Below are 22,616 nucleotides of genomic sequence, written 5' to 3'. Positions count from 1 at the left end.
ACGTGGCTATTAAATCCGAATACCTATTTAGTTTGTTTCGAGAATGATTAAATCAGAAACTATTGGCTATCATTATCATTTAAAAACGATTTAAGGTATGAAGACGCTAGAAATTAGTTTTGTTGTACTACCTATACAGTTGATGGATAACAATATAAACTATTAATTATTACCTACTTATTAATAGATACCAATAAATATGTATATTATTTATATTTAACACGCCGCGGGATCGTTGGGAATTGTTCATGTAGTCGCAGTGTGTCTGTGTCAGTGAGCAATATGGAATATATATATTAGGTACGGTGACAATTTGATGATGATACGAATGCAATGACACAAATTATTGTAGTCAATACGAGCAGTAAAATATTTAAAGAACAACCTAACGTCGAACAAACTTTAATACTAATATTAGAAAATAGAAAGTACTAATAAGTAATAACTACCTAGTGTCCTAGTACCTAATAAGATATTATATAGTATATGTGATAAATCATCATTTGTATTTCAATGACCAGCTGTATATTCGTTACCTAGTTATTACATAGAAATACAGTAAATTATTCTAAAAGAACGTCAAAACCTCATAAACTATCCCCGTCCTACAAACGTACAAGTGTATAACATGAAAAATTTGAATGTAGGTTAGGTATTTCGTGATTTTATCATCTATAATAATTATCAAAATGAATTTACCTATCATTGTTATCATTAAACTTGAAGGTAAGATTATGTTAAATTTTTTATGGTGTTTTAATAAATTTTGAAACAAGTGTGAGCGTTTTTAATTATCAATATTTTATGTAATATGCGACAGTGTTGTACCTAGTACACAATCATAACTCGTTTGAAAGTGTTAATATCGCAAGCAAATACTAATAAATAAACGACCAACACAGATCGTTTTCTTGTCATTATTTTTAATAACAGATCAATTCACTCCATATTAAAACTATCAACATATTATTATTATTGATTTTGCTAAACTATGATGAAAATGTACAATAATATATGTTGTTAGGTACGTTTGTACAACAAAGATAACACATGTTTCAAATTTCATATTGACACGGAAAATATTAAATAACACAATCAGTAAGTTGAAACAATTAGCATTTGAAGTACCTGTCCATTTTGAAGCAGTTGTCGTAGGTATGATCCTCGCTTGGGCATATCGTAACAATTGGATATAACTGAAAACATTAATTAGTTTATTGTTAATTCATCAATATATAACATGCTTTATACATAGTTCGTAATGGAAACCTTTTTTTTTTATTGCGGGAAATACCTATGTTAGTACTTAGTAGCTCGATAGAAAAATTTATTTAGCGTGTTTTACCAAAGAATGTTGAGTAAATAATTGAACTGATAACCTTAGCAAAATATTGCATTTTAAATTCTAGCATGTTAATAATTCAATGCATACAATATTTGGACAAATCAAAATTTTTTATCTTTGCTTGAACATATTTTAATTATTTTTATTTTAAAATTGTATTTAAAAAAAAAAAAATTATTTTAAACCTTTTATTAACCATATGAAAGTATAATAAATTATTTTGTTAACACTAATAATATATTTTTAAAAAATCGTTCTTAATTAAACTATTAAATTAAGTGTTTTGAAAAATATGGTCATGGTCAAAGTTAATATAAAAAATTATGTTTTTATTTTTATTTTTATAATTGGCAATAATTAGCACAAAATAAACACAACTAAATTTGTTGGTATAGCAAGCTCTCTATATTAAAAAAATACATTTTTTTTCATTGATAAACGCAGAAAAAAATATTCATTAATAATATTTGTTTAATTACTCGTATCAATATCTGTTAATTGTTTATTATTTTTAGGGGATAATTTTTATGGGTATCTATCACTATTTATTCTACGGTAAAATGACAAATTTAAGACCATAAATATTACCATACCATTCGCTCCCACGTTCTAAAATTGTTAGTAAAATTACTCTTATCACATTAATTAAAAAAAAAAGAAGAAGTTTAAAGTTTATTTGTACATATTATATCTTTATATAATCGCCATCCCAACACTATTTGCGTCGAATAACATTGTTTAATATAGTATTATCCTTAAGAAATTTAAGAAGTAAACATTTTCTTTCAAGAAAATAATATAAAATAGTTTGAAAATGTCATATTTAACTAAGTAGTAAGTGTAATATTATTCATTCAGCAAAATTAGTCGAAGTATCTATGTACCATGGTCTTAAATTTTAATACATTTATATTTTGTATACGATACTAAGTACTGAAGTACCTATGGTAAATATGTTGGCTCTTATTTACGGAGTTCCATCAATGTTTATTAATAAACTTACAAACGCCATGTTCTGACAGATGCGTGGCGGAGGAACAAACGCGTGTGTGGTGTGTGGGTAAGAAACGTAAAAATAAAAACCAAGGTAATCAAATAAAATAATGTTACCAAGAATTATTCAATGTAGACATTTACGTACCCCGGCTAGTTCTGGATCCGTGTCAGGTTTTGTTTGGGTTAGCTGCCAATCTGAAATTAATAGACCAATTAAAAATTGCTTGCACGTCTCGGAGTGTAAATAAAAATGGTTTTTCCTGCCAATATTGTTATTATAGTCAGTTATTAGTTAATAAACGAATTAAACATAATAATAAATAATAATACCCTATTATATTATCATCATTCATCACGAATCGACTAAGAGAGAAGTATCTGCCACTGCTTATTATTTTTTACAGGAACTATTACAGATTATATAATTATATTATTAAAAATAATGAGTGTGGATTATGAATATGTATTACATTGTTAAAATGGATTTCATTTCCGAAGAAATTAAAGAATCTAACCTAACCTAACGTCTGTATTATGTTATAATCCGGATTCGGATAAATCATTGCCGTTATCGTCACCAATCGCAAGACAACACGTATATATGAAAAAATAAGATGGAAAATATAAAAGTAATCAACATCCTCACTGATTTTATCATGTTGATAATCACTAATCACAGAACCCTATTATCTTTCAGAAATCACGATTTGTATAGTATAAGTATATTAAACGTAAAATTATACCATTAATTTTAAGTAATTATTTCGAAATAAATTGAGATTTTTGAAAATATAAAATCAACACTTTTCAATAAAAATAGTATTATTTTTATATCATTATAATTTGCTTGATTGAATATATATATTTTTTAATTCTATATTTTAAAGCTGAATATTTCCCAAAGTACGTATTTCGAAGAATAAAAATTAGATTTCGAATGAATACGAAAAAGTCAATTACCTATAAATTATAATTGCCAGTTTTTCAAGTCTAGATGATCGGAATGTGGACAAAATCTCACGGGGATTTATATTTTACACTGATAAAGTGATAAATAATACAATTTTAATAAATGATCAAAGTGGACATGGTAATATAATATCCTCTTTCCTAACATTTAATAGTACGATAATGATTTATGTTTATCTAATTTTAGGTAAATCGCTCATCACGTGATATAGCAACCAATTGAGTACAATACAGTCAATATTGTATTATATTATACTTTTTACGTTTTAAGTTTTCAACGCCAAATATTTTCTTAAAAAATGTATAGTTTTACAAAGTCAATGTAAACTTTTTTAAAGCTCCTATTATCCCACTCCGTATACACTGCAACTAGCGATACCTATACACAGGCTAGAAACATTATGACCGTGCAGGTTACGATATCATTACACGATTGGTGTAATTATTAGAATAATATTATGGTTTTGTTGAACTAACCTCTGTCGTGCACGATACGCACGTGCGGACCGTGCTTGAGCACCAACATTGCGGTGGCTGCGTCCACGTCACTGACAGTGGACATTTCGTCTTCACTCCGTTCGTCTTTAACCGTCTCCATGGTCTCGCCACGAACCGTTGGGCTCGTGTTCACCGTCGACTTTTTGCTGTATCCCTTAGTGTACGGAGTCTTTTGTAATGCTTGGATCAGGCACGGCCGGTACGAGGGTTCAACCATCCAAAGGGAACCTTTGCCCAAGTTCTATAGAGGTAGAATAAAGTTAAATAAAGTAATAATTCTTATTGTTATTGTTATTATTACAATATTCACCGACATGCTATACACTTGTTCAACCGCTAAAGAGTTGACGTCATTACACCAGACGTCCAGACAATCATTATTAATATTTAATATATACATAAATATGTATAAATAATGGACGTGTTAAGTTTAATATTAACGAATAATATAACTCAAACTGGGCAGTAGTAAAAATTGAAATATTAATAAGAGAACAGTCAACTATGAATATGGATATTTAAAAGCAAAATAGTCATAAATTATTCTTTTCATCATTTTCATAATATATCATATAATATTATCATAGAATATACAAATAATTATTGAGCTTAAATTTCAAAATTTGCTTCTATTACTTCCTTCTACAACTTTTAAGTACCGGACATCAATTACCAATATCTTATTTTGAAAAATAGGATCATAGGAGAAAATTCTTACAACATAATGACTCATACATAATAGCTCTTCTTCACTATAAATAATCCACCCTCCTCCACTTGTCAAAAAATGAGAGAATATATCATTACTTTTATTTGAATGTTCAATGTAAATAATCGATGCACAATGATTGGGTTTCAAACATGAACGGAAAAAATAATATTACTAATTAACTTTACACTCAAAAACAGTAAAATTTATTTATCAAACAGCATAAATAAATGAAAAACATATCACATTTTTTTAAATAAATCTAATTTTTTAAAACTAATTAATTAAAATTATTAAGAATTATCGAAATATTTGAACATAGTACTAAAAAATTCAGAGAAATCGAGTTAATGATATGGACAAACACGTTGAAGATGAAGATATTCTGTACTATGTAGTGTGTAGCATGGTATTGAATATTGTAGCTTTTAGCGGTGGGGTATTGCGTCGAAACCGAGAAAAAAAACCAAAAATAGGCTTACGGGTGCTTTTTCCACTTTTCTGAAACACTTATTCAGCGAAAGGTTGTGTCGGACGCTGTTCTTCCAGCCAGTGGGAGCGTTTTTATAGTATGGAAAATGGTCAACAATCCATCCATAGATATCTTTGACCGGCAACGCTTTGATAGGAGAGTCCTCGATGGCCATGAAGATCAGACACGAAAACGAGTACGGTGGCTTGGATTCCGTGTGCACCTGTATATTTTGAAAAAGACTTGTGTGTTAAGAATGATGCACTATTGTATCCTTATCGTTTATTATATAATGATATTTTAAGATATCACTATCACGTCATAATAATAAGTGAAAAATGATAAATATAAAATTTTATATTCATACTCGGCTGCTGAGTTATTTTGTATGATTACCTTTGGGTCGTAGCTGGACGACCGCAACGAGGAAGTCTTGTTATTATTGTTTGTATTGTTGTTGTTGTTGTTGTTTATGATAGTGGGTAGACCTGCCATACCGGGCCAACATCGGACCGGTGATATTGACTGGCCACTAGACGAACGAGAATCCGATGAAGCGTCGTCCGCATAATCGGTCTTTGGCAGCTCATGAACACCTGTAGAAAAAATAAGAATTTCATTAATAATATTCATACATATAATTATGTACAATAGGTTTTTATTTGTTTTTTTGATCATTAATAGCTAATGTAAAACGGGGATTTTTAAACTACAACTTCCTGTTGGTAAATATAATATACCGTATGTCCACGATAACAATAGGCCCATTTTATAACTCAATACATTTTTCAATTCTGTTTGCAAGACATTAAACTAAACTATTGGGTTGTAAATTTTATTGATTCACAATTAATTTTTTTTTTTTAATGGCAATAATCCTCATTTTAATTACCATTTTTAGATCAATCGATTTTTTTAAAGTCATTTTGATATATTTACTTTTATTTTAAAGTTAAAATTGACAGAATGAGAGGTATAATAAAAATAAAACATTGTTAAACATGAATTTTTTCTTAACTATATTATTTTTTCCTTCTTAACTCAATAACATTTATAATTTATGAATTATTAGGTATTTTATTTTATTATTACACTAATGATGAAATAACATAATTAAAAACATAATTTTTAGTATCATACAACAAAGTTTTAAATTATTATTATTTTTTTTTTTATTATTAGAAAAATAATAACATTTACATAACATTTACTTACATAAATGACAAAAATCAATTTGGATAGTAAGAAAAAAATTACTCAAAAATTCATATTTAATATTGTTTTGTTTTCTCATGTTTTGTCATCCTGTCAATTTTGATTTTAGAATATAAGTTGATATATCAAGATGGCTTGAAAAAATCGATCGATTCAAAAATGGTACTAAATTTTGAGGTTTGCTATTAAAAAAAAATAAATTGTGTTGCGCATACGCAGAAACATGAGTTACAACATTGTGAATTAAAGGAATTTATGATCCAATTGTTTAATTTAATGTCCCGCAAACAGAATTGAAAAATATTTGTATATACAAATATCAGTACTTACTAATAACTGACTTGTAAAGATTAAAGTGGACCTTGTTTCCGAGGGCACACGGTATAATATAATATTCTTATTTCTTGCTTACATTTTTTAATTAGTTCGTAAATCACACTACCTATAGTTGTAAAACTGCGAAGTTTAATATATAAAATAGTAAAAATATAAATAAAACATATAAAATAAATATTTTGTTTTTTTGGAAAAACAAAACTATACATAAATGAAAACGAAATTATGAAATTGATATTTAATGTAGCTATTTAAGTATTTATTTATTTGATTAATTAAATATTAATATACCTACTACACGTTTTTAATCAATACTATATTATATTATTATATTTTATTAAAAATGAATCACTCATTCTTCAATTTCAATGAAACTCATACATCATATTTTAATCGCAAGTGGTACGATTATGAACTTAAATTCATTAATTGAGTTTCAATAAGAATAGCTTCAAATAGTTAAATAGCTACCTACTGTACTTCATAGTAATTTAATATTGTATATTTTAATGTTTATGCGTGATATTGACATAATATTATCTAATGGTTTTACTTAAGTTGGTAGACAATGGTTACCTTTGTTAGATTATTTTAAAATACTCTTAAGAGGACGCCACACCTGCATAATAATATGTGTCTGTATTATAAACGTACATCTAGCAAATCTTACAATAATCAATTTTACTCTTCTTATTTTTAAAACTAGAGTAAATTGACTATAATACAATTCAAAGGTAAGATTATTATTTAGGACACCAAGGAGGCTTTATTGATATTTTAATTATAACATGCTTCAAAATTAAAACATTAATACGTCCTCAGACACCTAGATAATGATCTTTAAATATTATAACCTTAATCATAATAGGTCAATTTATTCTAGTTTTAAAATAATAGAGTAAAATGGATTATTGTAAACGTAAAAATATGCTACGTGTTATGTTTTTCATATGTAAGACGAAGACAACACATTGTCGGGTGTGGTGTTCATTTAAGAATGTATATAATGTCATAATAAAATAAAATATGATAGGTAGATACATTACATAATACTAAATGTAACATGATATTAATAGATTTAAAAATAAAACATACCCGATTGTTAACGATTTTAGTGAGTTCTAATTCAATAATAAAAAAAAAAAAAAAAAAAATGTATAATATCAACAGCATGTGATTACTAATGTTTTATAAATGTTATATAGCGTAATTAGGATTTAATAGTGACAGGGACCTAGAAAACCAAAGTGCAAAATAATCCACGGAGGAAAATCCCCCTTCATGATCATCACTATAATAGTTTAGTAGTCACAGGATGTCCTGTAAGATCAAAGTTGAAAATTAACTATAGAGTTAGTGCTCCCCGGCTCGTTATTAAAAGTAAAGTAGGTATAGTAATTTATTATTTCGTATGGCAACAATAAAATAAGTTTAGTATAATATATATTTTATAGTTGTATAATCTGTAAGGCTAGGATCACACTATGCGTTTTGTCGGTAACCGAAAAATACTATCCCGATTAACCGCAATCGGGACGATCGATCATACTGTGCGTTTCATCGGTAACCGAATACATACAAATGAGATTAAAAAGCCCGAAAATCGTTTTTAATTTAAATTTAAATTTTAAACTGATTTTTTATTTAAACGAAATGTATCTAGTATTATAAGTAAAAAAATAATAAAAAGGTTGTGTAATTAGAATTATTTGTTTTTATTTAAAACGTGTATCAACTAATTATGCTAATAAATAATAATATACATCTATAATATAAATAAAATATAATATATATATATGTATATTACAAATATATTTTAAGTTTTTTAATTATTTAAATTTAAAAATGATTATTAATTATTCATAAAATTTTCAATTTCGGTTACCGATAATCCGCACAAATGTGATCGGACAAATTGCATTGCATGTGTTGTGCTTTACATCCCGAAACGCAACCGGACGGTTGGGCCGCAACACGTTGCGGTCGCTTCCCGACGGTTTTTAATCGGTTCCGTAAATCGGTCTAGTCTGGCCCTGATAACGCGTTTTATATTTAAACCTATTTTATTTTAGAGTGTTGCGGTTTGGCTCCGGTTGATCGGGAACCGACAAAACGCATAGTGTGATCCTAGCCTAAGTTTATAGAAGCATATAATATGTTTATAAGATATTATCATTTCCGATAACCTGATTAGATTATTATTATCTTTCTGTATTCATTATAACATTTATTTGACAGATCAGTGAAAATTTGTTTTGTGTACTATTCAACCTAATATAATATGTTTTAATTCTTGTCATAAATAAACTCATACACGATACATTCAAAATATTAATACATATATTATATATAAACGTATAATAAAATTGTAAATTTAATTACATTGTTTTAGTTCCATATAATTAATGGTAATTATGTAAAAAATAAAAATATTGACATAACTAAAAAGACATATAATGTCATTTTTATAGCTGTTATAGGTTGTAAGTAAGTACCTCTATCACACCATTGCAATCATAATAAGTGAAATATGGTGGATGTTTTAACTATATTACACATGAGTACGGCAAAGAATAAAATTATTTTGATGTACCCTCTTAATAATTATTTCAGAAACTTATTTTGATACAAGTAATAAAAAAAAAATGTAAATTAGATTTTCGCCGTGAAACATAGTCGAACGTATTAACGACTCATGACGTGAGTTTATAATACAATAAATCATTAATAGTTATAGTTTAATTTAAATTTAAAATCATAATGTTATGTTGCAGTAAAAGCAGTTTTTAATTAAAGTATGTTGGTTAAATTTTGTTTGTAATGGTAAACATTCATGACCATTTTTTTTTTGTATAGTAAGCATATTAGATATGCTGCAATATTTTATTTTCAATAAATAATATGTTCTTAAGGTATTAACATTTTAGTGAAAATTACAAAGTAAATAACAATATTGTAATTTTATGCGTGGAATTTTGGTATAGTTGTTAATTAACTATTCAGTATCCGTATAAAAATACAGTAAGATTTATACTAGTTTCTGATCAATTTTCTATAAACATTTTACAATTTCGAAGAATTATTAACTGCAGTCTGAGAAATAATCAATTAGTTGATATATTTAGATTTAGTAGCGTCGCGATAACAAGATTCCATTCGTCAGATCACACTAAAACTAATAACAAAAGAAGCGCAATACTGAATGGTATATTAGTTAATTGTATAATATCTCTTCATTCCCTAATCGGACTTAATTCCTTTAATTTCAACAAAATGCATTCTTCTATCTATAATTTAGTTATATTGTATAATATTTGTACATAATTATCAATATTATTTTAAATTTTGTTATCAACATACATATTTTAAGGAGACAAATCTGGGAAATTTTAAATTAAGTTGTGCTTTACATAACAATAATATAATTTATTGTACATGAATTTGTATTAAATTGTGTTTGTACTTCATAATATTACTTTAAAACATTCTCTTATTTTGCAACATCGTATAATTTTCTTTTAACATTAATAATAATATTATGATGATGTGAATAACAACTTATAAAATTACAAATATATTTTACCAATAGTATGTAGATAAATCGGCCTTTAGATAAATGGAAATGTTTTTTGAACCATAAATTTTCTATATTACAAAATAATATTACCTAATTGTTAAATCAATATTTATCTCAATGTGACTAATAAATTAAAATGTTTCATAATTTAGTATAGAAACATAACAATAAGTAATAAAGCAATGTACATTTAAAAATTTTTTTTTATGCAATTATACAAGTATTACTATAAAAGTTTAAAATATTGTTTTTATATTTTTGATAAAAAATGTATTCCTATTATATCTTTGTAATGTTGTAATTTATTTAAATTAGATTTATTATTGTTTTTATTAAGGTAGGTAGGTAACAAAGTATAAAATATTCATTAGCTTACTATTCAGTAGTCTTTATGTTCTATTATATATTTATATGATTGTAGACTGTAGTTACTTATTAAAGTTTATATCATTATACATTTATAAAACAATAAAAAGTATGACAGAGAAAAAAAATGATATTATTAATCATTTAAACAGAAGGGATAATTAATATAATCTTTATAAAACGTATTTAAAAATTCAAACAATTTTTAAATTAAATATTTTGAAAACAATATGATACTATACTAATATACTTTATTTTTATATATTTTATTATGTAGATGATAAATCTATAAATATTTTGTAACAACAGTCTCATTTTAAATATTTTATAAAATATTATTTATCTCTACTGCAGTTTGTGTTTTTATGAAATAATCAAATGGGAAAAAAACTGTTTTATGAAAACCTTTAGAATATCAATGAACCTCGATTATAAAATTTTAAATTTAAATTGATATTTTTATTTTCAAAAGTATTTCTATGCAAAAATAAGTTATTATAAACAATTAGATTATTACTATGTATTTAAAAAGTTATATTATATTCAGATTCATATTTGTAAATCAAATTTTAGTAAAAAAAAAAAAAAAAAAATTAAGAATTCATAGATTAAAAAATATAAATATTACACTATTACTCGAAATTAATAATACAATATTAAAATATTCATGAGATTTGGTTCTAAAGTCAACTTTTATATAAAAGTAACAATCCTACATCTAATATTGTATTGTATACTTCTTTAAATATTATTTTATTTTTAAAAGGCAACATTTTGATTAATTGTAATCAAATTTTCATTAAAATATGTATAAGTTTTGAATAAATAATATTACTAAATTAATAATATAATTTACAACTGTTTAAGCAATAAAAATGGTTTCTATAGAAGAAAAATAATCTCAATAATCCAACAATATGTGACAAGTACTTATAATTATATAAAGTAAATATTTATTTTATTTTTTAAAGGAAAGCTAATATTACTTTAATTAATATTACTAGCCTGCCTTAAATTATAAGCCCCGTGTTACAAATAATAACTAGGCTAAATTTTTTTAAATTAATTTGAAATATAAATATTGCCATAAATCATAATATACTTTCTAATTTGAATATTATGCAGCACACTTATGTATACATATCAAAAGGTGTGCAATAAGATAATTTCTTATAAATTCTCATGTATTTTTAAATATAATAGGTATGAATAAAATACCATGCATAGGTAAGTATTATGAAAATTTTAATTGTAATTTGTTATGGATACTTTAAATAAAATAATTATTGATGTGAGCAAATATAGCGAATTAATTTTAATAATTTTTAATTTTCTTTTGTTTAATATTAATTACGTATTTTATTATTATGGCACAACAATTAACAGTAAAAATAAAATTACAAAATCTTAAAAATAAGAAAGCTAGACAATTTAATGAAGCATATATTATGATATGGGTGCTGAATGAATTAATTGTAATGTGCATCAACATAACACGAATTAAGACTTAAAACTTAGTGTCTATGATTTAATGAAATATTTACCAACGAAATTAAATAATTAATTAACTGGTGTTTAGGCTTAGCATCAAATATGGGAATATTATTTTATTAGTCAATTTAAATTCCTATAGTATTTAAGTATTTATATCTGATTATATTAATTAGTGTTAATGCTTAAATGGAAGAAAAAAAGTTTAAAAATATGATGAAGAATAAAATTAAAGCAACAGAAACAATAGATGTAATAGCCGGACCGTAGGGCACTCATCTAATTTCATTCAATTCAGCGCAAGATAGTGGGTGGGTGGATTTTGGTGTTTAATGTAGCAATAACAGTAGAAAATGTGGGAAGAGTGAGGGTACGGTAATTTATATTTATATTATATCATGTTTTTAATTATTTATATTACAATATTTTATATATATTCTGAAAATCAGTTCAAGTACGATTATGGATTATTTCAAAATATTGAGTAACTCAAACATTGTCTAACACCATTCTGACTATTTTAATTTGACGTAATTCGACAATAATTACGTGTGATTAAAAATCGGTACGACACTTCTCATTCTAGTAGCTTCAGAAAAATGTTTTTTTTCCTTTGGTTGGCTAAAAATGTGTTTAAGAAATAAAACGGGTAAGAAACGATTAAACAGAATGACATTGTTAGATGTGTACTAAGATGTAGAGATGACGTAAAAAAATTTAACAAAAATTCAAAGATAAATTGATTTTACTTTTTAAATATAATATAAAATTATAATACTAATTAATAACAAACCATTAATTTACACGTTTCAGCGATCCAAAGATAATGATATTTTTTTAAAAAAAAAAAAAGCATAAATAAATCTCCCCGTATTAAATTTTTTCCTGTCGCCTCCTTGGCAACAAAAAATGTTAAAAATAATGATAAATTATACAGAAATTTATATAATCATTAAACACAATTCTTAACAAAGCTTGGTTAAAATTGAATTTGCTGAATTTTTTTTTTTAAAAAATTATGATGGTTGACGATAGTTTGAGCACTATTGAAAAAAATCGAAAAATAATCTTTACTCTACTGAATCCTAAAAGTCATTATGATATATGTACGTTTTTATTTTTATTTTTGTTAACTTACACTTTTTTTAAATTCAATTGTATTTTTAATCTCATTATCAGCTTAAATGCTTTAAATGTATAAAAAATATTTAATAGACAAAGTTAGTACTGGCTTCAAAAATGAAATAAATCGTTGTAAAAAAAAAAAAAATAATAATTAAAATATTAATCGAATGTTATATCATGTTGATATATATAATAATTTACCAAGCGCATATTCATCCCACCCTATTTTTATTTTTCAATAATGCATTTATTCAAATTCTGGTTTTTGGAATTTTTAACATACTTAAAGGCTATACGAGTATTTTAAAATAATAATTAGATTTAGTAGCATTCTAAAACAAACTTCATTTTTAGAGTGTATATACCACTTCTATTTCTACTATAAATATTAATGCAAATTATTCTCTGAAAAGATTGTATGTAATTATACATCAAAATTTCCATACAGAAGATTTAATTAACATTAAAAAAATTAACGTTAGAAAAAGACTGATCTAATGTTTTTTTTTTTTTTTTTAATATGATCTTTAAATTATGGCATTCGAGTATACTTGTCAGTTTCAAAAATAAGAATTTATATAAATACACATAATTCAAGGAAACAATATAATACATTTGAGTGAATTATCCAGTATATACCATCAATTTTATAATTTGTAGATTAATTATAGTACCGATAAATCGTAATCGATTTTGCAAGAGTAAAAATGTATATAGCCCGCAGAATTCTATTTTATATTCAACAATTAACAACTTACTAACATTTTTAGATAGTATGTATATTGTATATATTAAGTGTTTAAATAACAAGAACATAATTAATTTAGTAATAATAAAAACTCGTCAATTAGTATCATCCTTATTATATGTTATTACTTATTACATTTAATGCACTTTAAATTTATAAAATTTGAACATCACACGAAAGCATTATTTTTCTATACAGGAAGTTATTCTTTATTAATAAAATGAAATAATTATTCATATTACTTTTCAAATAAAATGTGTATAAGTAATTTGAAGGAATATTGTTATGGCTGGTTTGTTTTGCAAGTACCTAGGATTATAATTTGTATTATATACTATAATACATATAATAAAGCGTGCGCATAATTATTATACCCAACACTATTGTTCGTTATCCTCATTTACAAAACAGTGGCTTGACCTAAATGTACAGTAAACGTTTTTCTTTTAAGAGGACTCGACTAACAATCCGTAACGAAAAGTACAGTCCCTTTTTCTATATTGACTGTTTATTATGAATATATATATATATATATATATATATATGTATATGTATATATAAATTTTACTCTAACCTTTGAGCAGATTCTTGTTTTGCAGCCAACTCAGCGAAGTGAGGTCATCGTCCTCGTTGTCATCCGTCGAGTTGCCTTTGTCTTTGTCACCGCCGACATAAACGTTTTCGGACGACAGTTCTTCCTGTAATTACATAAAGACATAATAGGATGATGAGTTTACTACATTGATCGACACGAATATTGATAAATGGTAATATATGTGGATACTATATACATAATAATGACACGTCGTCAGTAAAATATGGTGATACTATACGTGACCTCTAATAGGTAAATCGAATTATTCCAGACTACAGGACGAGGATATAAAACGTCGTCGATGTATACAGTATACGTATAATTGTGTGTGCGTGTGTATAAAAAGCTTCCCCCCTGGGAATAAATGAACATTTGTCGCATTGCTGGCCACTTGATAGTTGTCCAAGCACGTATCTTTGTCTTGTCTGTGCTTCTATTTATACTGACCCCTTGAGCGTTTTTAAAAATAAATCACTACGGTTGTATCTCAGTCCATATAAAGCGACCTATCCATATGAATCTCCAGAAGATAATTTAGATACAATGATTGCAAACATAGGAACCAATACTATTAGTACTGAGTTCTAACACAATTAAATTATGGTTTCAGTAATGTATTTTTGTACGTACTACGTAGTTGTGACTTCTAACAACTCGCGACTTTAATAGGTTTACAAGTAGTAAACATATCACTATTGAAAAATAATTATATGGAAACTGTATAATATTTAATTAATATCTAACATGTACATTTAAAATTTACAATTTACCTATACGGGTTATATGGTTATATGTCTATACTTAGATATATTTTAACAAATTGAATAATAAATGACGTATTTTATATTCTATTGTATTTGTATACTCGTACTTTATTTTCATTGATTACAATCTGCAGAATGACAAAACCCTAGTTTTAATGCTCTCATAAGTCACAGTCCTTTCGTCTATTGAATAAATTTTGTGATAGTTATAGTACACGTTTTCAAAATATGAAAAAAAATGAGAATTTGCACTTAGTTAATGGTTTAATTGTCAATATTTATGTCATGTATCTCTAAATAAATATTTGAAATTATATTAGTTTTTATTTTCTATTAAATAAGTACATGAAGTTTTTTTTTTAACGATGATAGCGTGGCACCTACATTGTTGCTAACATAGTTTTTGATGTACCTACATAATACGTACGCTTTAAAAGAATGTTAATACTTATCTATAATAGAATAATACCTAATAATGAATCGAAACTTTGTTGAAGATAATAAATTTTATCTATATTTAAAAATAATAATGCCTTCAATTTATCTGTTTCGAAATATGTGTAATTTTTGTATCGAAAATAATCGCTGGATAAAGTTATTAAGGAATTAATGTTTACTCATTTAGGTAAAATTTCGTGGTTGTCGTTTTTTCTTTGATAACTCACCCGGGCTGGGAAAGGACTAGCTGGCACTGTAACGAAGACTGTGGTGTTCATCATTGTAGCCGGACAGTTACTTAGAGCAGTTACGCCCGTGTCTTCGTCCGGTCCTACTTGATCCGGTGCCATGTTTTCCAATTCGGCTAAAACCAATAAATGATGACATATTTTATTTCCAAACAAAAATAAGAGGAGAGCTTTTTGTACATAATAATACTATAATTTAAATAGCGAAATGGTTGATTTTTAAAAAAAACCACCACGACTAATCAATATTATCGCTATATTATCATCTGTAACACGACCCGAAGCCGTATTGCAGTAGACATTAGATGGTCTCCGTATTATTATTATCATGTGGTGAAAATTCACTCAATTATTATAATTAGTATATATATAATAAATGTATACAGACATCGAGATACCGCATCATGTGGTATGTGAGTAATATTATTTTGTTTGGCGAACTAGTACAAATACAAGCAACCAGTTTTCAGTGGGGCAACACAATGACTCACGAATACAGCAATGGGCTGCAGAGAGAGGAAATAAATAACACATTATCCTATAGACGTGTTCAGTAATACACACACTCGCAAAATATGCTGTAGGATAAAATAATTCGGTCTCGTCCGGTTTCCATTTTAAGGCATAGACAACGATGTCTATATGAAAGGGAAAAAATGTATTGTGTATGAATAAGACCGGGCACCTACTCCCTCTTATTCATAGGATACAATCTCTCGTCTGAGGGTGTCACATGGAACAATCGTTTTTTTTTTTTGTTTTGATCATTTAACGCGTACAACAACAAAGTGTAAAGTATCTATATAAATCAGCAATCGATGTTTCTACAATTCGGAATGATATAATATTACACGGAAAGAACAGACAGTATAAACCATTACTTTAAAAATTTAACAATATGTACCTACTTAACGTAAAAGAACCAACATTAGTCTTCACAATTTTTGTCATATGAATGGACCTTGTATATATCGGTTATAACCCTATGTACATAAACGCGTAGAAGCGTGTAAATACTTAAAAAAATAATTAATAGAAACAGTATTAATAGTATTTTTAATTGTACAATTATCGACGTGTGGTGCGAATAATAATTGCAATGGATTAAAACCAAATCACACTTAATACTTTTTTTTTTGTTTCTGTACTATTTGCTATCTATATAATTACTATAGAATTGTACATTGGTTTTATTAAAGGTCCCAAACAGTTTTACTTTTATCTAACACGCACATCGATTTTGCAAAAATATATATATATATGACTAAACAGTTTAATCGATTAACATTATATTCTAATCATACAATAATATGTATCATTTCAACACTTGTACCTAACATTATTATTCAAAGCAAAATGAAGCTGCTTATATTGAACGATGGCAATCAAGTTTCACTATTTGCGACAACTCGCCTGACTCTAATGCTAGTTGGCACACGTCGTCGATAAGTTTACAACGTTAGCTGGTGCAAACATAATAGTTTTATACAGTAAACGAAATAATATCCAAACGTCTATTTCGACGTCGGCGGCGATGACGACGACTACACAGACATGTCTCCCGTACAAACAACACAAACGTAACCCGTGTAAGCGGTGCGAGTTTATTTATTTATTAATTTTTTTTTCGTTTGGACGAAAGCCACGCGCGACGCGATTTTTGTCTTATTTCGATCCACACGCTGCGCATTTAGTATCTACCGCGTGCCGTAACACATGCCGTTATTTTGTATTAGATAAAAATATAATATAATATATTATATAAACCACAAACGAAGGGACGGACGGGACTGACGGAAGCACGCCGCAGTAATGTGCGTTGTGGCGTTGTTCCTGTACCCAGTGTCGGGTTTCAATTGACGGCGGCTCGACGCTACGTGGCCCGCATATCGCGTGCATTTACCCTTTAATACGGCTGAATAATGATATTAATACATAATTTACAATATATTATAATTTGTTGGTGATGGGGCGAGCGAGGGAGGAAATTTTAAATACCAGCATTAATGCATTGCGCAGCAGCGTGCCACTATAAATTAATAACTAATTCGCTTTCCAGACTTACGACGGCACGGCGGTAGAAAACTAAAATGTGCGGGTTCTGTACGATGAGGAACACAGCACCACTACCACGGAATGTATTGTGACAATAAAAAAAAAAATAAATAAATAAACAATACTTTATTGCACCTCAGTACGGTTTATTTTTATTTCCAACATATACAAATACGCATGCACGCGCAGTTTAAAAATTCACAAAAACGTGTTTCATAATATACAATCTGAGCGGAAACTGCTTCGGTATTATATACTGTGGATTTCCCTATTCGGGCAGGGGATTTTCGACCGACTGGCCGACCGTCGGTCCAGTTCACTGACGTTATCTCGTCGACGGCGACGGTAACGGCGGTAACCCCAAAACGGCGGCGCGTTCGGTTGTCCGAGCCGTTTTAAAATCTACGGCGTCGACGACGACGACCCCGCGCCTAGCGCCGCTGTCTCTGCGCGGTGAACGGTTCATGACGACGACGTCGTAATCGGTCTGTGCTTGGCGTGCGACGACGATCGGCAAGCGCGGGTCAGGAATAGATGTTCTGCCAAAGACGTGAAAAACAATTAGCTGGGCCGGAGTGGAGAAGAAAAAATTAGAGAGAAAAGAGAGAACGCCGAAAAAGAGTTGCGCTTTTCCAAAAAGTTTCGTCGGAGCTGCTAGCAGCCGCATCCTCCCGTCGTGCGGCACGTGGAGTGGTAGGCGGTCCGCGGAATTAATTAATAAAACGCACACGAGTTTTTCTTCAACACTCAAGCTCGTTCAACACGATTCTTCCCCCCAACAGTCATCCCACAGGACCGTGACAGAAACTCACACTGAGTGGTCTGAGTGTGTGCGCAAACCTCGGCTGGCCGTGTTAAACGCGCGTGATGCTTAAACCGTCGTTGAAATTGCTTCGTTTCTTTCATGTAGGTATACAACTGAGTACAATAATGCACTTATACATTGTACACATTATAATTGCAACGCAATTAATGATATTATTGTGTCTATTTAACCGATTCGTCTCGCTGGGTACAGCATAAAATAATATTATACTGCAAGAGATAGGGGCGACGACGATTATAACGACGCGTCGTCGTCGTCAATACAACCGTATTGTATTTGTTCGTGTGTATAAATATATATACAACACAGTAATAATATTATACACTGTACACGTGCATGGATATATGGGTCATAACGAGAAGGTGATGGACGACCACGACGGGGATAGCATGTCGTAATATTGTACGTATATAGGCGTACGTAGTAATAAAACTCGGGCATAGCCGACCTTGATCCGCGGTTTGATGTGATTTAAAGAATACGTTTTTCCAAAAAATATTTTTATAAACATAATTAAGCTACTAATTGGCTAGCACCTTTACACCCGGATCTATTACATCCAAGGAGAAACCAATAAAATCAAGACTAATCCATCAACTATTTTTAACATATTTAACCTTAAAGGCTATTAAAAAAAAAAGCTTTTACGGCGTTTTTCAATATATCTATATAATTTTATATCAATATATTATAAAATTATTAAGTATGTAGATAGTTGACGAATTTTTAAAAATTCCTGACTTATAAAACATATTTATTTATTATTTAACTCTATATTTCAATACTCTTATCTCTAAATTACATTTTATTATTATTATAATTATTATGTTTTAGCTTTTACAAAAAAATACACACTTTAAAAGATAAAATATGAAAACGATATGCTATATGTTTCAGATAATTTATGTTTTTATAACTATTATAAATTTAAACTGTATGATAATATTATGATACTTAATAAAGTGGCTTAATTTTTAATAATACTAGACCATATTAGACACATATAGCACCTAAAAATTATGTACAATAAGAATACAAATACTATCACAATAGTATAATACAATTAGTGTACTTAGTTCTAAGCTTACATTTTTTAATCATGATGATACAATATAATTTTTTAAGACCTTTTTAGAAGCAAAAAATAAAAATCACACATACTATTAAATATTTAATACTTTACAGTTAGCAAAACTACAAGAACTTTATATTTTAATTGTAGTTAATTCTTTTATTATTATTACTCAATCTGTTGATGTAAAGAATAATCAGTAAAAGTGATAACAAAGAGAAAGAAAATAAACGTACACAAAACCACGGAGTAAAGAATGCTTCCATTAAAGGAACTTCAAGAGAAGTATATATTTTAGATTTTAAGTATAGAATTCCGTGAACTATGTAGAAGTACATTTTTTTAAATATGTATAAATTGTTGTACAGTTATTCAATTTTAATATTATAATGTAGTTAATGAAGTTGTCAGAGCTAACTATAACTGTTATAGCATTAGTGTTTTGAAAGAATCTAAAAATGCAGGCTATTTGCAGACTAATTTTAATATTTTAATATTTATTTTTAAGCCACATTATCACTTTCTAAACTTCCTGTTGTTATTTAATAATTAACGCATAAAATAATTTACTTACATAGTTATATATATATATATTATACATAATTTTATTTCATTAGCAACTCTTTAACACGATTGATTTTTATAATAATGCTTTCTCTATACATTTTTTTTTTTTTTTTTAAAGCACATTTGTAAATTAACTCTTACTTATTCAGTCTAAGAATTTAGAAATTATTGAACTAAAAGAGAAATTAAAATTTAAGTTTAAAATCCTTGCGGAAATGTAAATATTTATAATAATTATAGATTAATTGGTTAATAAAAATAAAGTACTTTACTTAAAATATTTTAAATAAATCCAATCAACATTTAGTTACATTATTTTGTTTTATTAATTTTAAATTATAAGATGTTATTATTTTAGTAATTGTAGAGTGACCCTCAAAAATCTTTATGCTGTAGGCCATAGGGATTATTAATTTAAATGATATAATCAATTATCATGATTCTATATTAATCACGAAATATAAAAATATTTTAAATAGTAAATAATAAATATAATATTCTAATAGGTGAAGAATTAATTTGTAAATATAATTGTGAAATTTCCCTGTATAGGTTATCATTTTATTTTTATATTATTATATTCACTGTTTATACCTATGTTTATTATGTACATTTCATAATTACTAAAATAAGTAATTGCATTTTAATTTGGGGTTTTGTGGGTTTATTCATTTTTTTGAAATTCTTGAATTTTAATTATTTTATTGAACAAATATAACCAAATAACTTTTTATTATGGTATATTTATTTATTATAATGTTTAGATATTTTTTTTTTATTGTGTAACTATAATGTGATGTGTTCCATTGCAGAATAAGCTGTCATGTAATGTGTCATTACAGATTGTGTAATATATTTTTAAAGTTTTAATCAAGGACAGCTAAAGCTTGCATAGAATGGTATATTATAAACGGGCATTAGTTAAACATGTACTAACTACTAGGTACACTTAATTAGTTAATGTAACTAACTCATACAAGTTTAAAAAAAAATATATGATCTAATCGTATGTTCTGTATGATGAATAATTGTATATTGGTAAACAACTATTTTGCATTTTATTTGTCGACTTGTAAAATAACTAAATTGATTAAAAATAAATCTTATATAAAATATAGGTTCATATTAATAACTGTAACATTCTTTAAAAACTAACATCTTCGTTGGAATATATATTAAAAATAATATACATAAATAGTAGTATACACTATACTGTATATATTATACATATAAACATAGATATACTACAACATTATTAACATATAAAAAAAATATTGATTAATGACATACTCATATTTTAGACTTGTGAGTTATGATAACAGCTATAATAGGTACATAAATAAAGTATGTATTTATATTATATAATTTATCACATGTTGTAATATTTAAAAATAAAAATTATGTTTGTGTAATTAAATTTAAATTTGTACGGTACAATAATCATTTTTTAAATGTTAAAATATAGAAATTTGGAGTACAAATTACTGTTATTTACTGTATCAATTAATTCCAATAATATCTACGTGACTAAGTTAGCATAAAAATAAAATGGTAGATATCTCAAATTCAAACAAGTAATTGGAATTTGTAATTAAATTTTATTAAGTTTTTATTTTATCAATAATCTCGTACCTATATAACTGTATCTATATTTAATTTCCGAAGTCACAAATATAAATTTTAATATTACTTTTTATTATGAAATGTTCGCCGACATAAATTTTTTATAACGAATTCACTTAATATAATATGTAATACTCATTATATTCCCTATGCACTACCCACAGAAATGTTTTAGTTATCGTATGTATTAAACAAATATATATTACGTGATTTAACTTATTTGAGAATATTAAGTATTAACCTTCGGTAAATTAACTCCAATCGAATGTAGTACCTAATTATAAATTTTCCAAACGTTATTTGCGATATTAAATTGCAATTAGGTCTAGACAGAATTAAAATTCCGATAAAGAAGATCAATTCAGTTTGGTAAAGATAAACACTATTCACAATAATGTCATCATCATGAGTTCAACATGCAACACTGCCATCATGGTACACAAATGCAAGTCTGTAAGAGTGAAATAATAATAAAAATAATCATCACCGACTACTATATAAATACCGCATATGAAATACATTTTGGTTAAAAATTTCAACTTGTTATGTACATTAAGAATTACAATATACCTACATTAATA

General features: G+C 27.0%; 1 protein-coding gene across 2 annotated transcripts in view; it reads right to left on the bottom strand.

Annotated features, from left to right (window-relative positions):
* LOC112597068 (forkhead box protein N2-like) overlaps nt 1-22,616 on the bottom strand; it is a 46,724-nt gene that overhangs the window by 1,312 nt on the left and 22,796 nt on the right. For both annotated transcript variants that reach the window (XM_025342989.1, XM_025342990.1), the window contains 7 exons: nt 15,872-16,008; nt 14,422-14,545; nt 5,386-5,585; nt 5,000-5,212; nt 3,788-4,049; nt 2,487-2,536; nt 1,129-1,196 (listed from right to left, as the gene is read on the bottom strand). In XM_025342989.1, coding sequence (XP_025198774.1) covers nt 1,129-1,196; nt 2,487-2,536; nt 3,788-4,049; nt 5,000-5,212; nt 5,386-5,585; nt 14,422-14,545; nt 15,872-16,008 — 1,054 coding nt within the window. The remainder of the gene's footprint in view (nt 1-1,128; nt 1,197-2,486; nt 2,537-3,787; nt 4,050-4,999; nt 5,213-5,385; nt 5,586-14,421; nt 14,546-15,871; nt 16,009-22,616) is intronic.

Source organism: Melanaphis sacchari, unplaced genomic scaffold (genome assembly GCF_002803265.2).
Source record: "Melanaphis sacchari strain LSU unplaced genomic scaffold, SCAv2.0 Contig36_pilon_pilon, whole genome shotgun sequence".
Classification (NCBI taxonomy): Eukaryota; Metazoa; Arthropoda; class Insecta; order Hemiptera; family Aphididae; genus Melanaphis; species Melanaphis sacchari.
The sequence above is the reverse complement of the archived record's forward strand: the minus strand, read 5'-3'. Positions and strand labels throughout refer to the sequence as shown.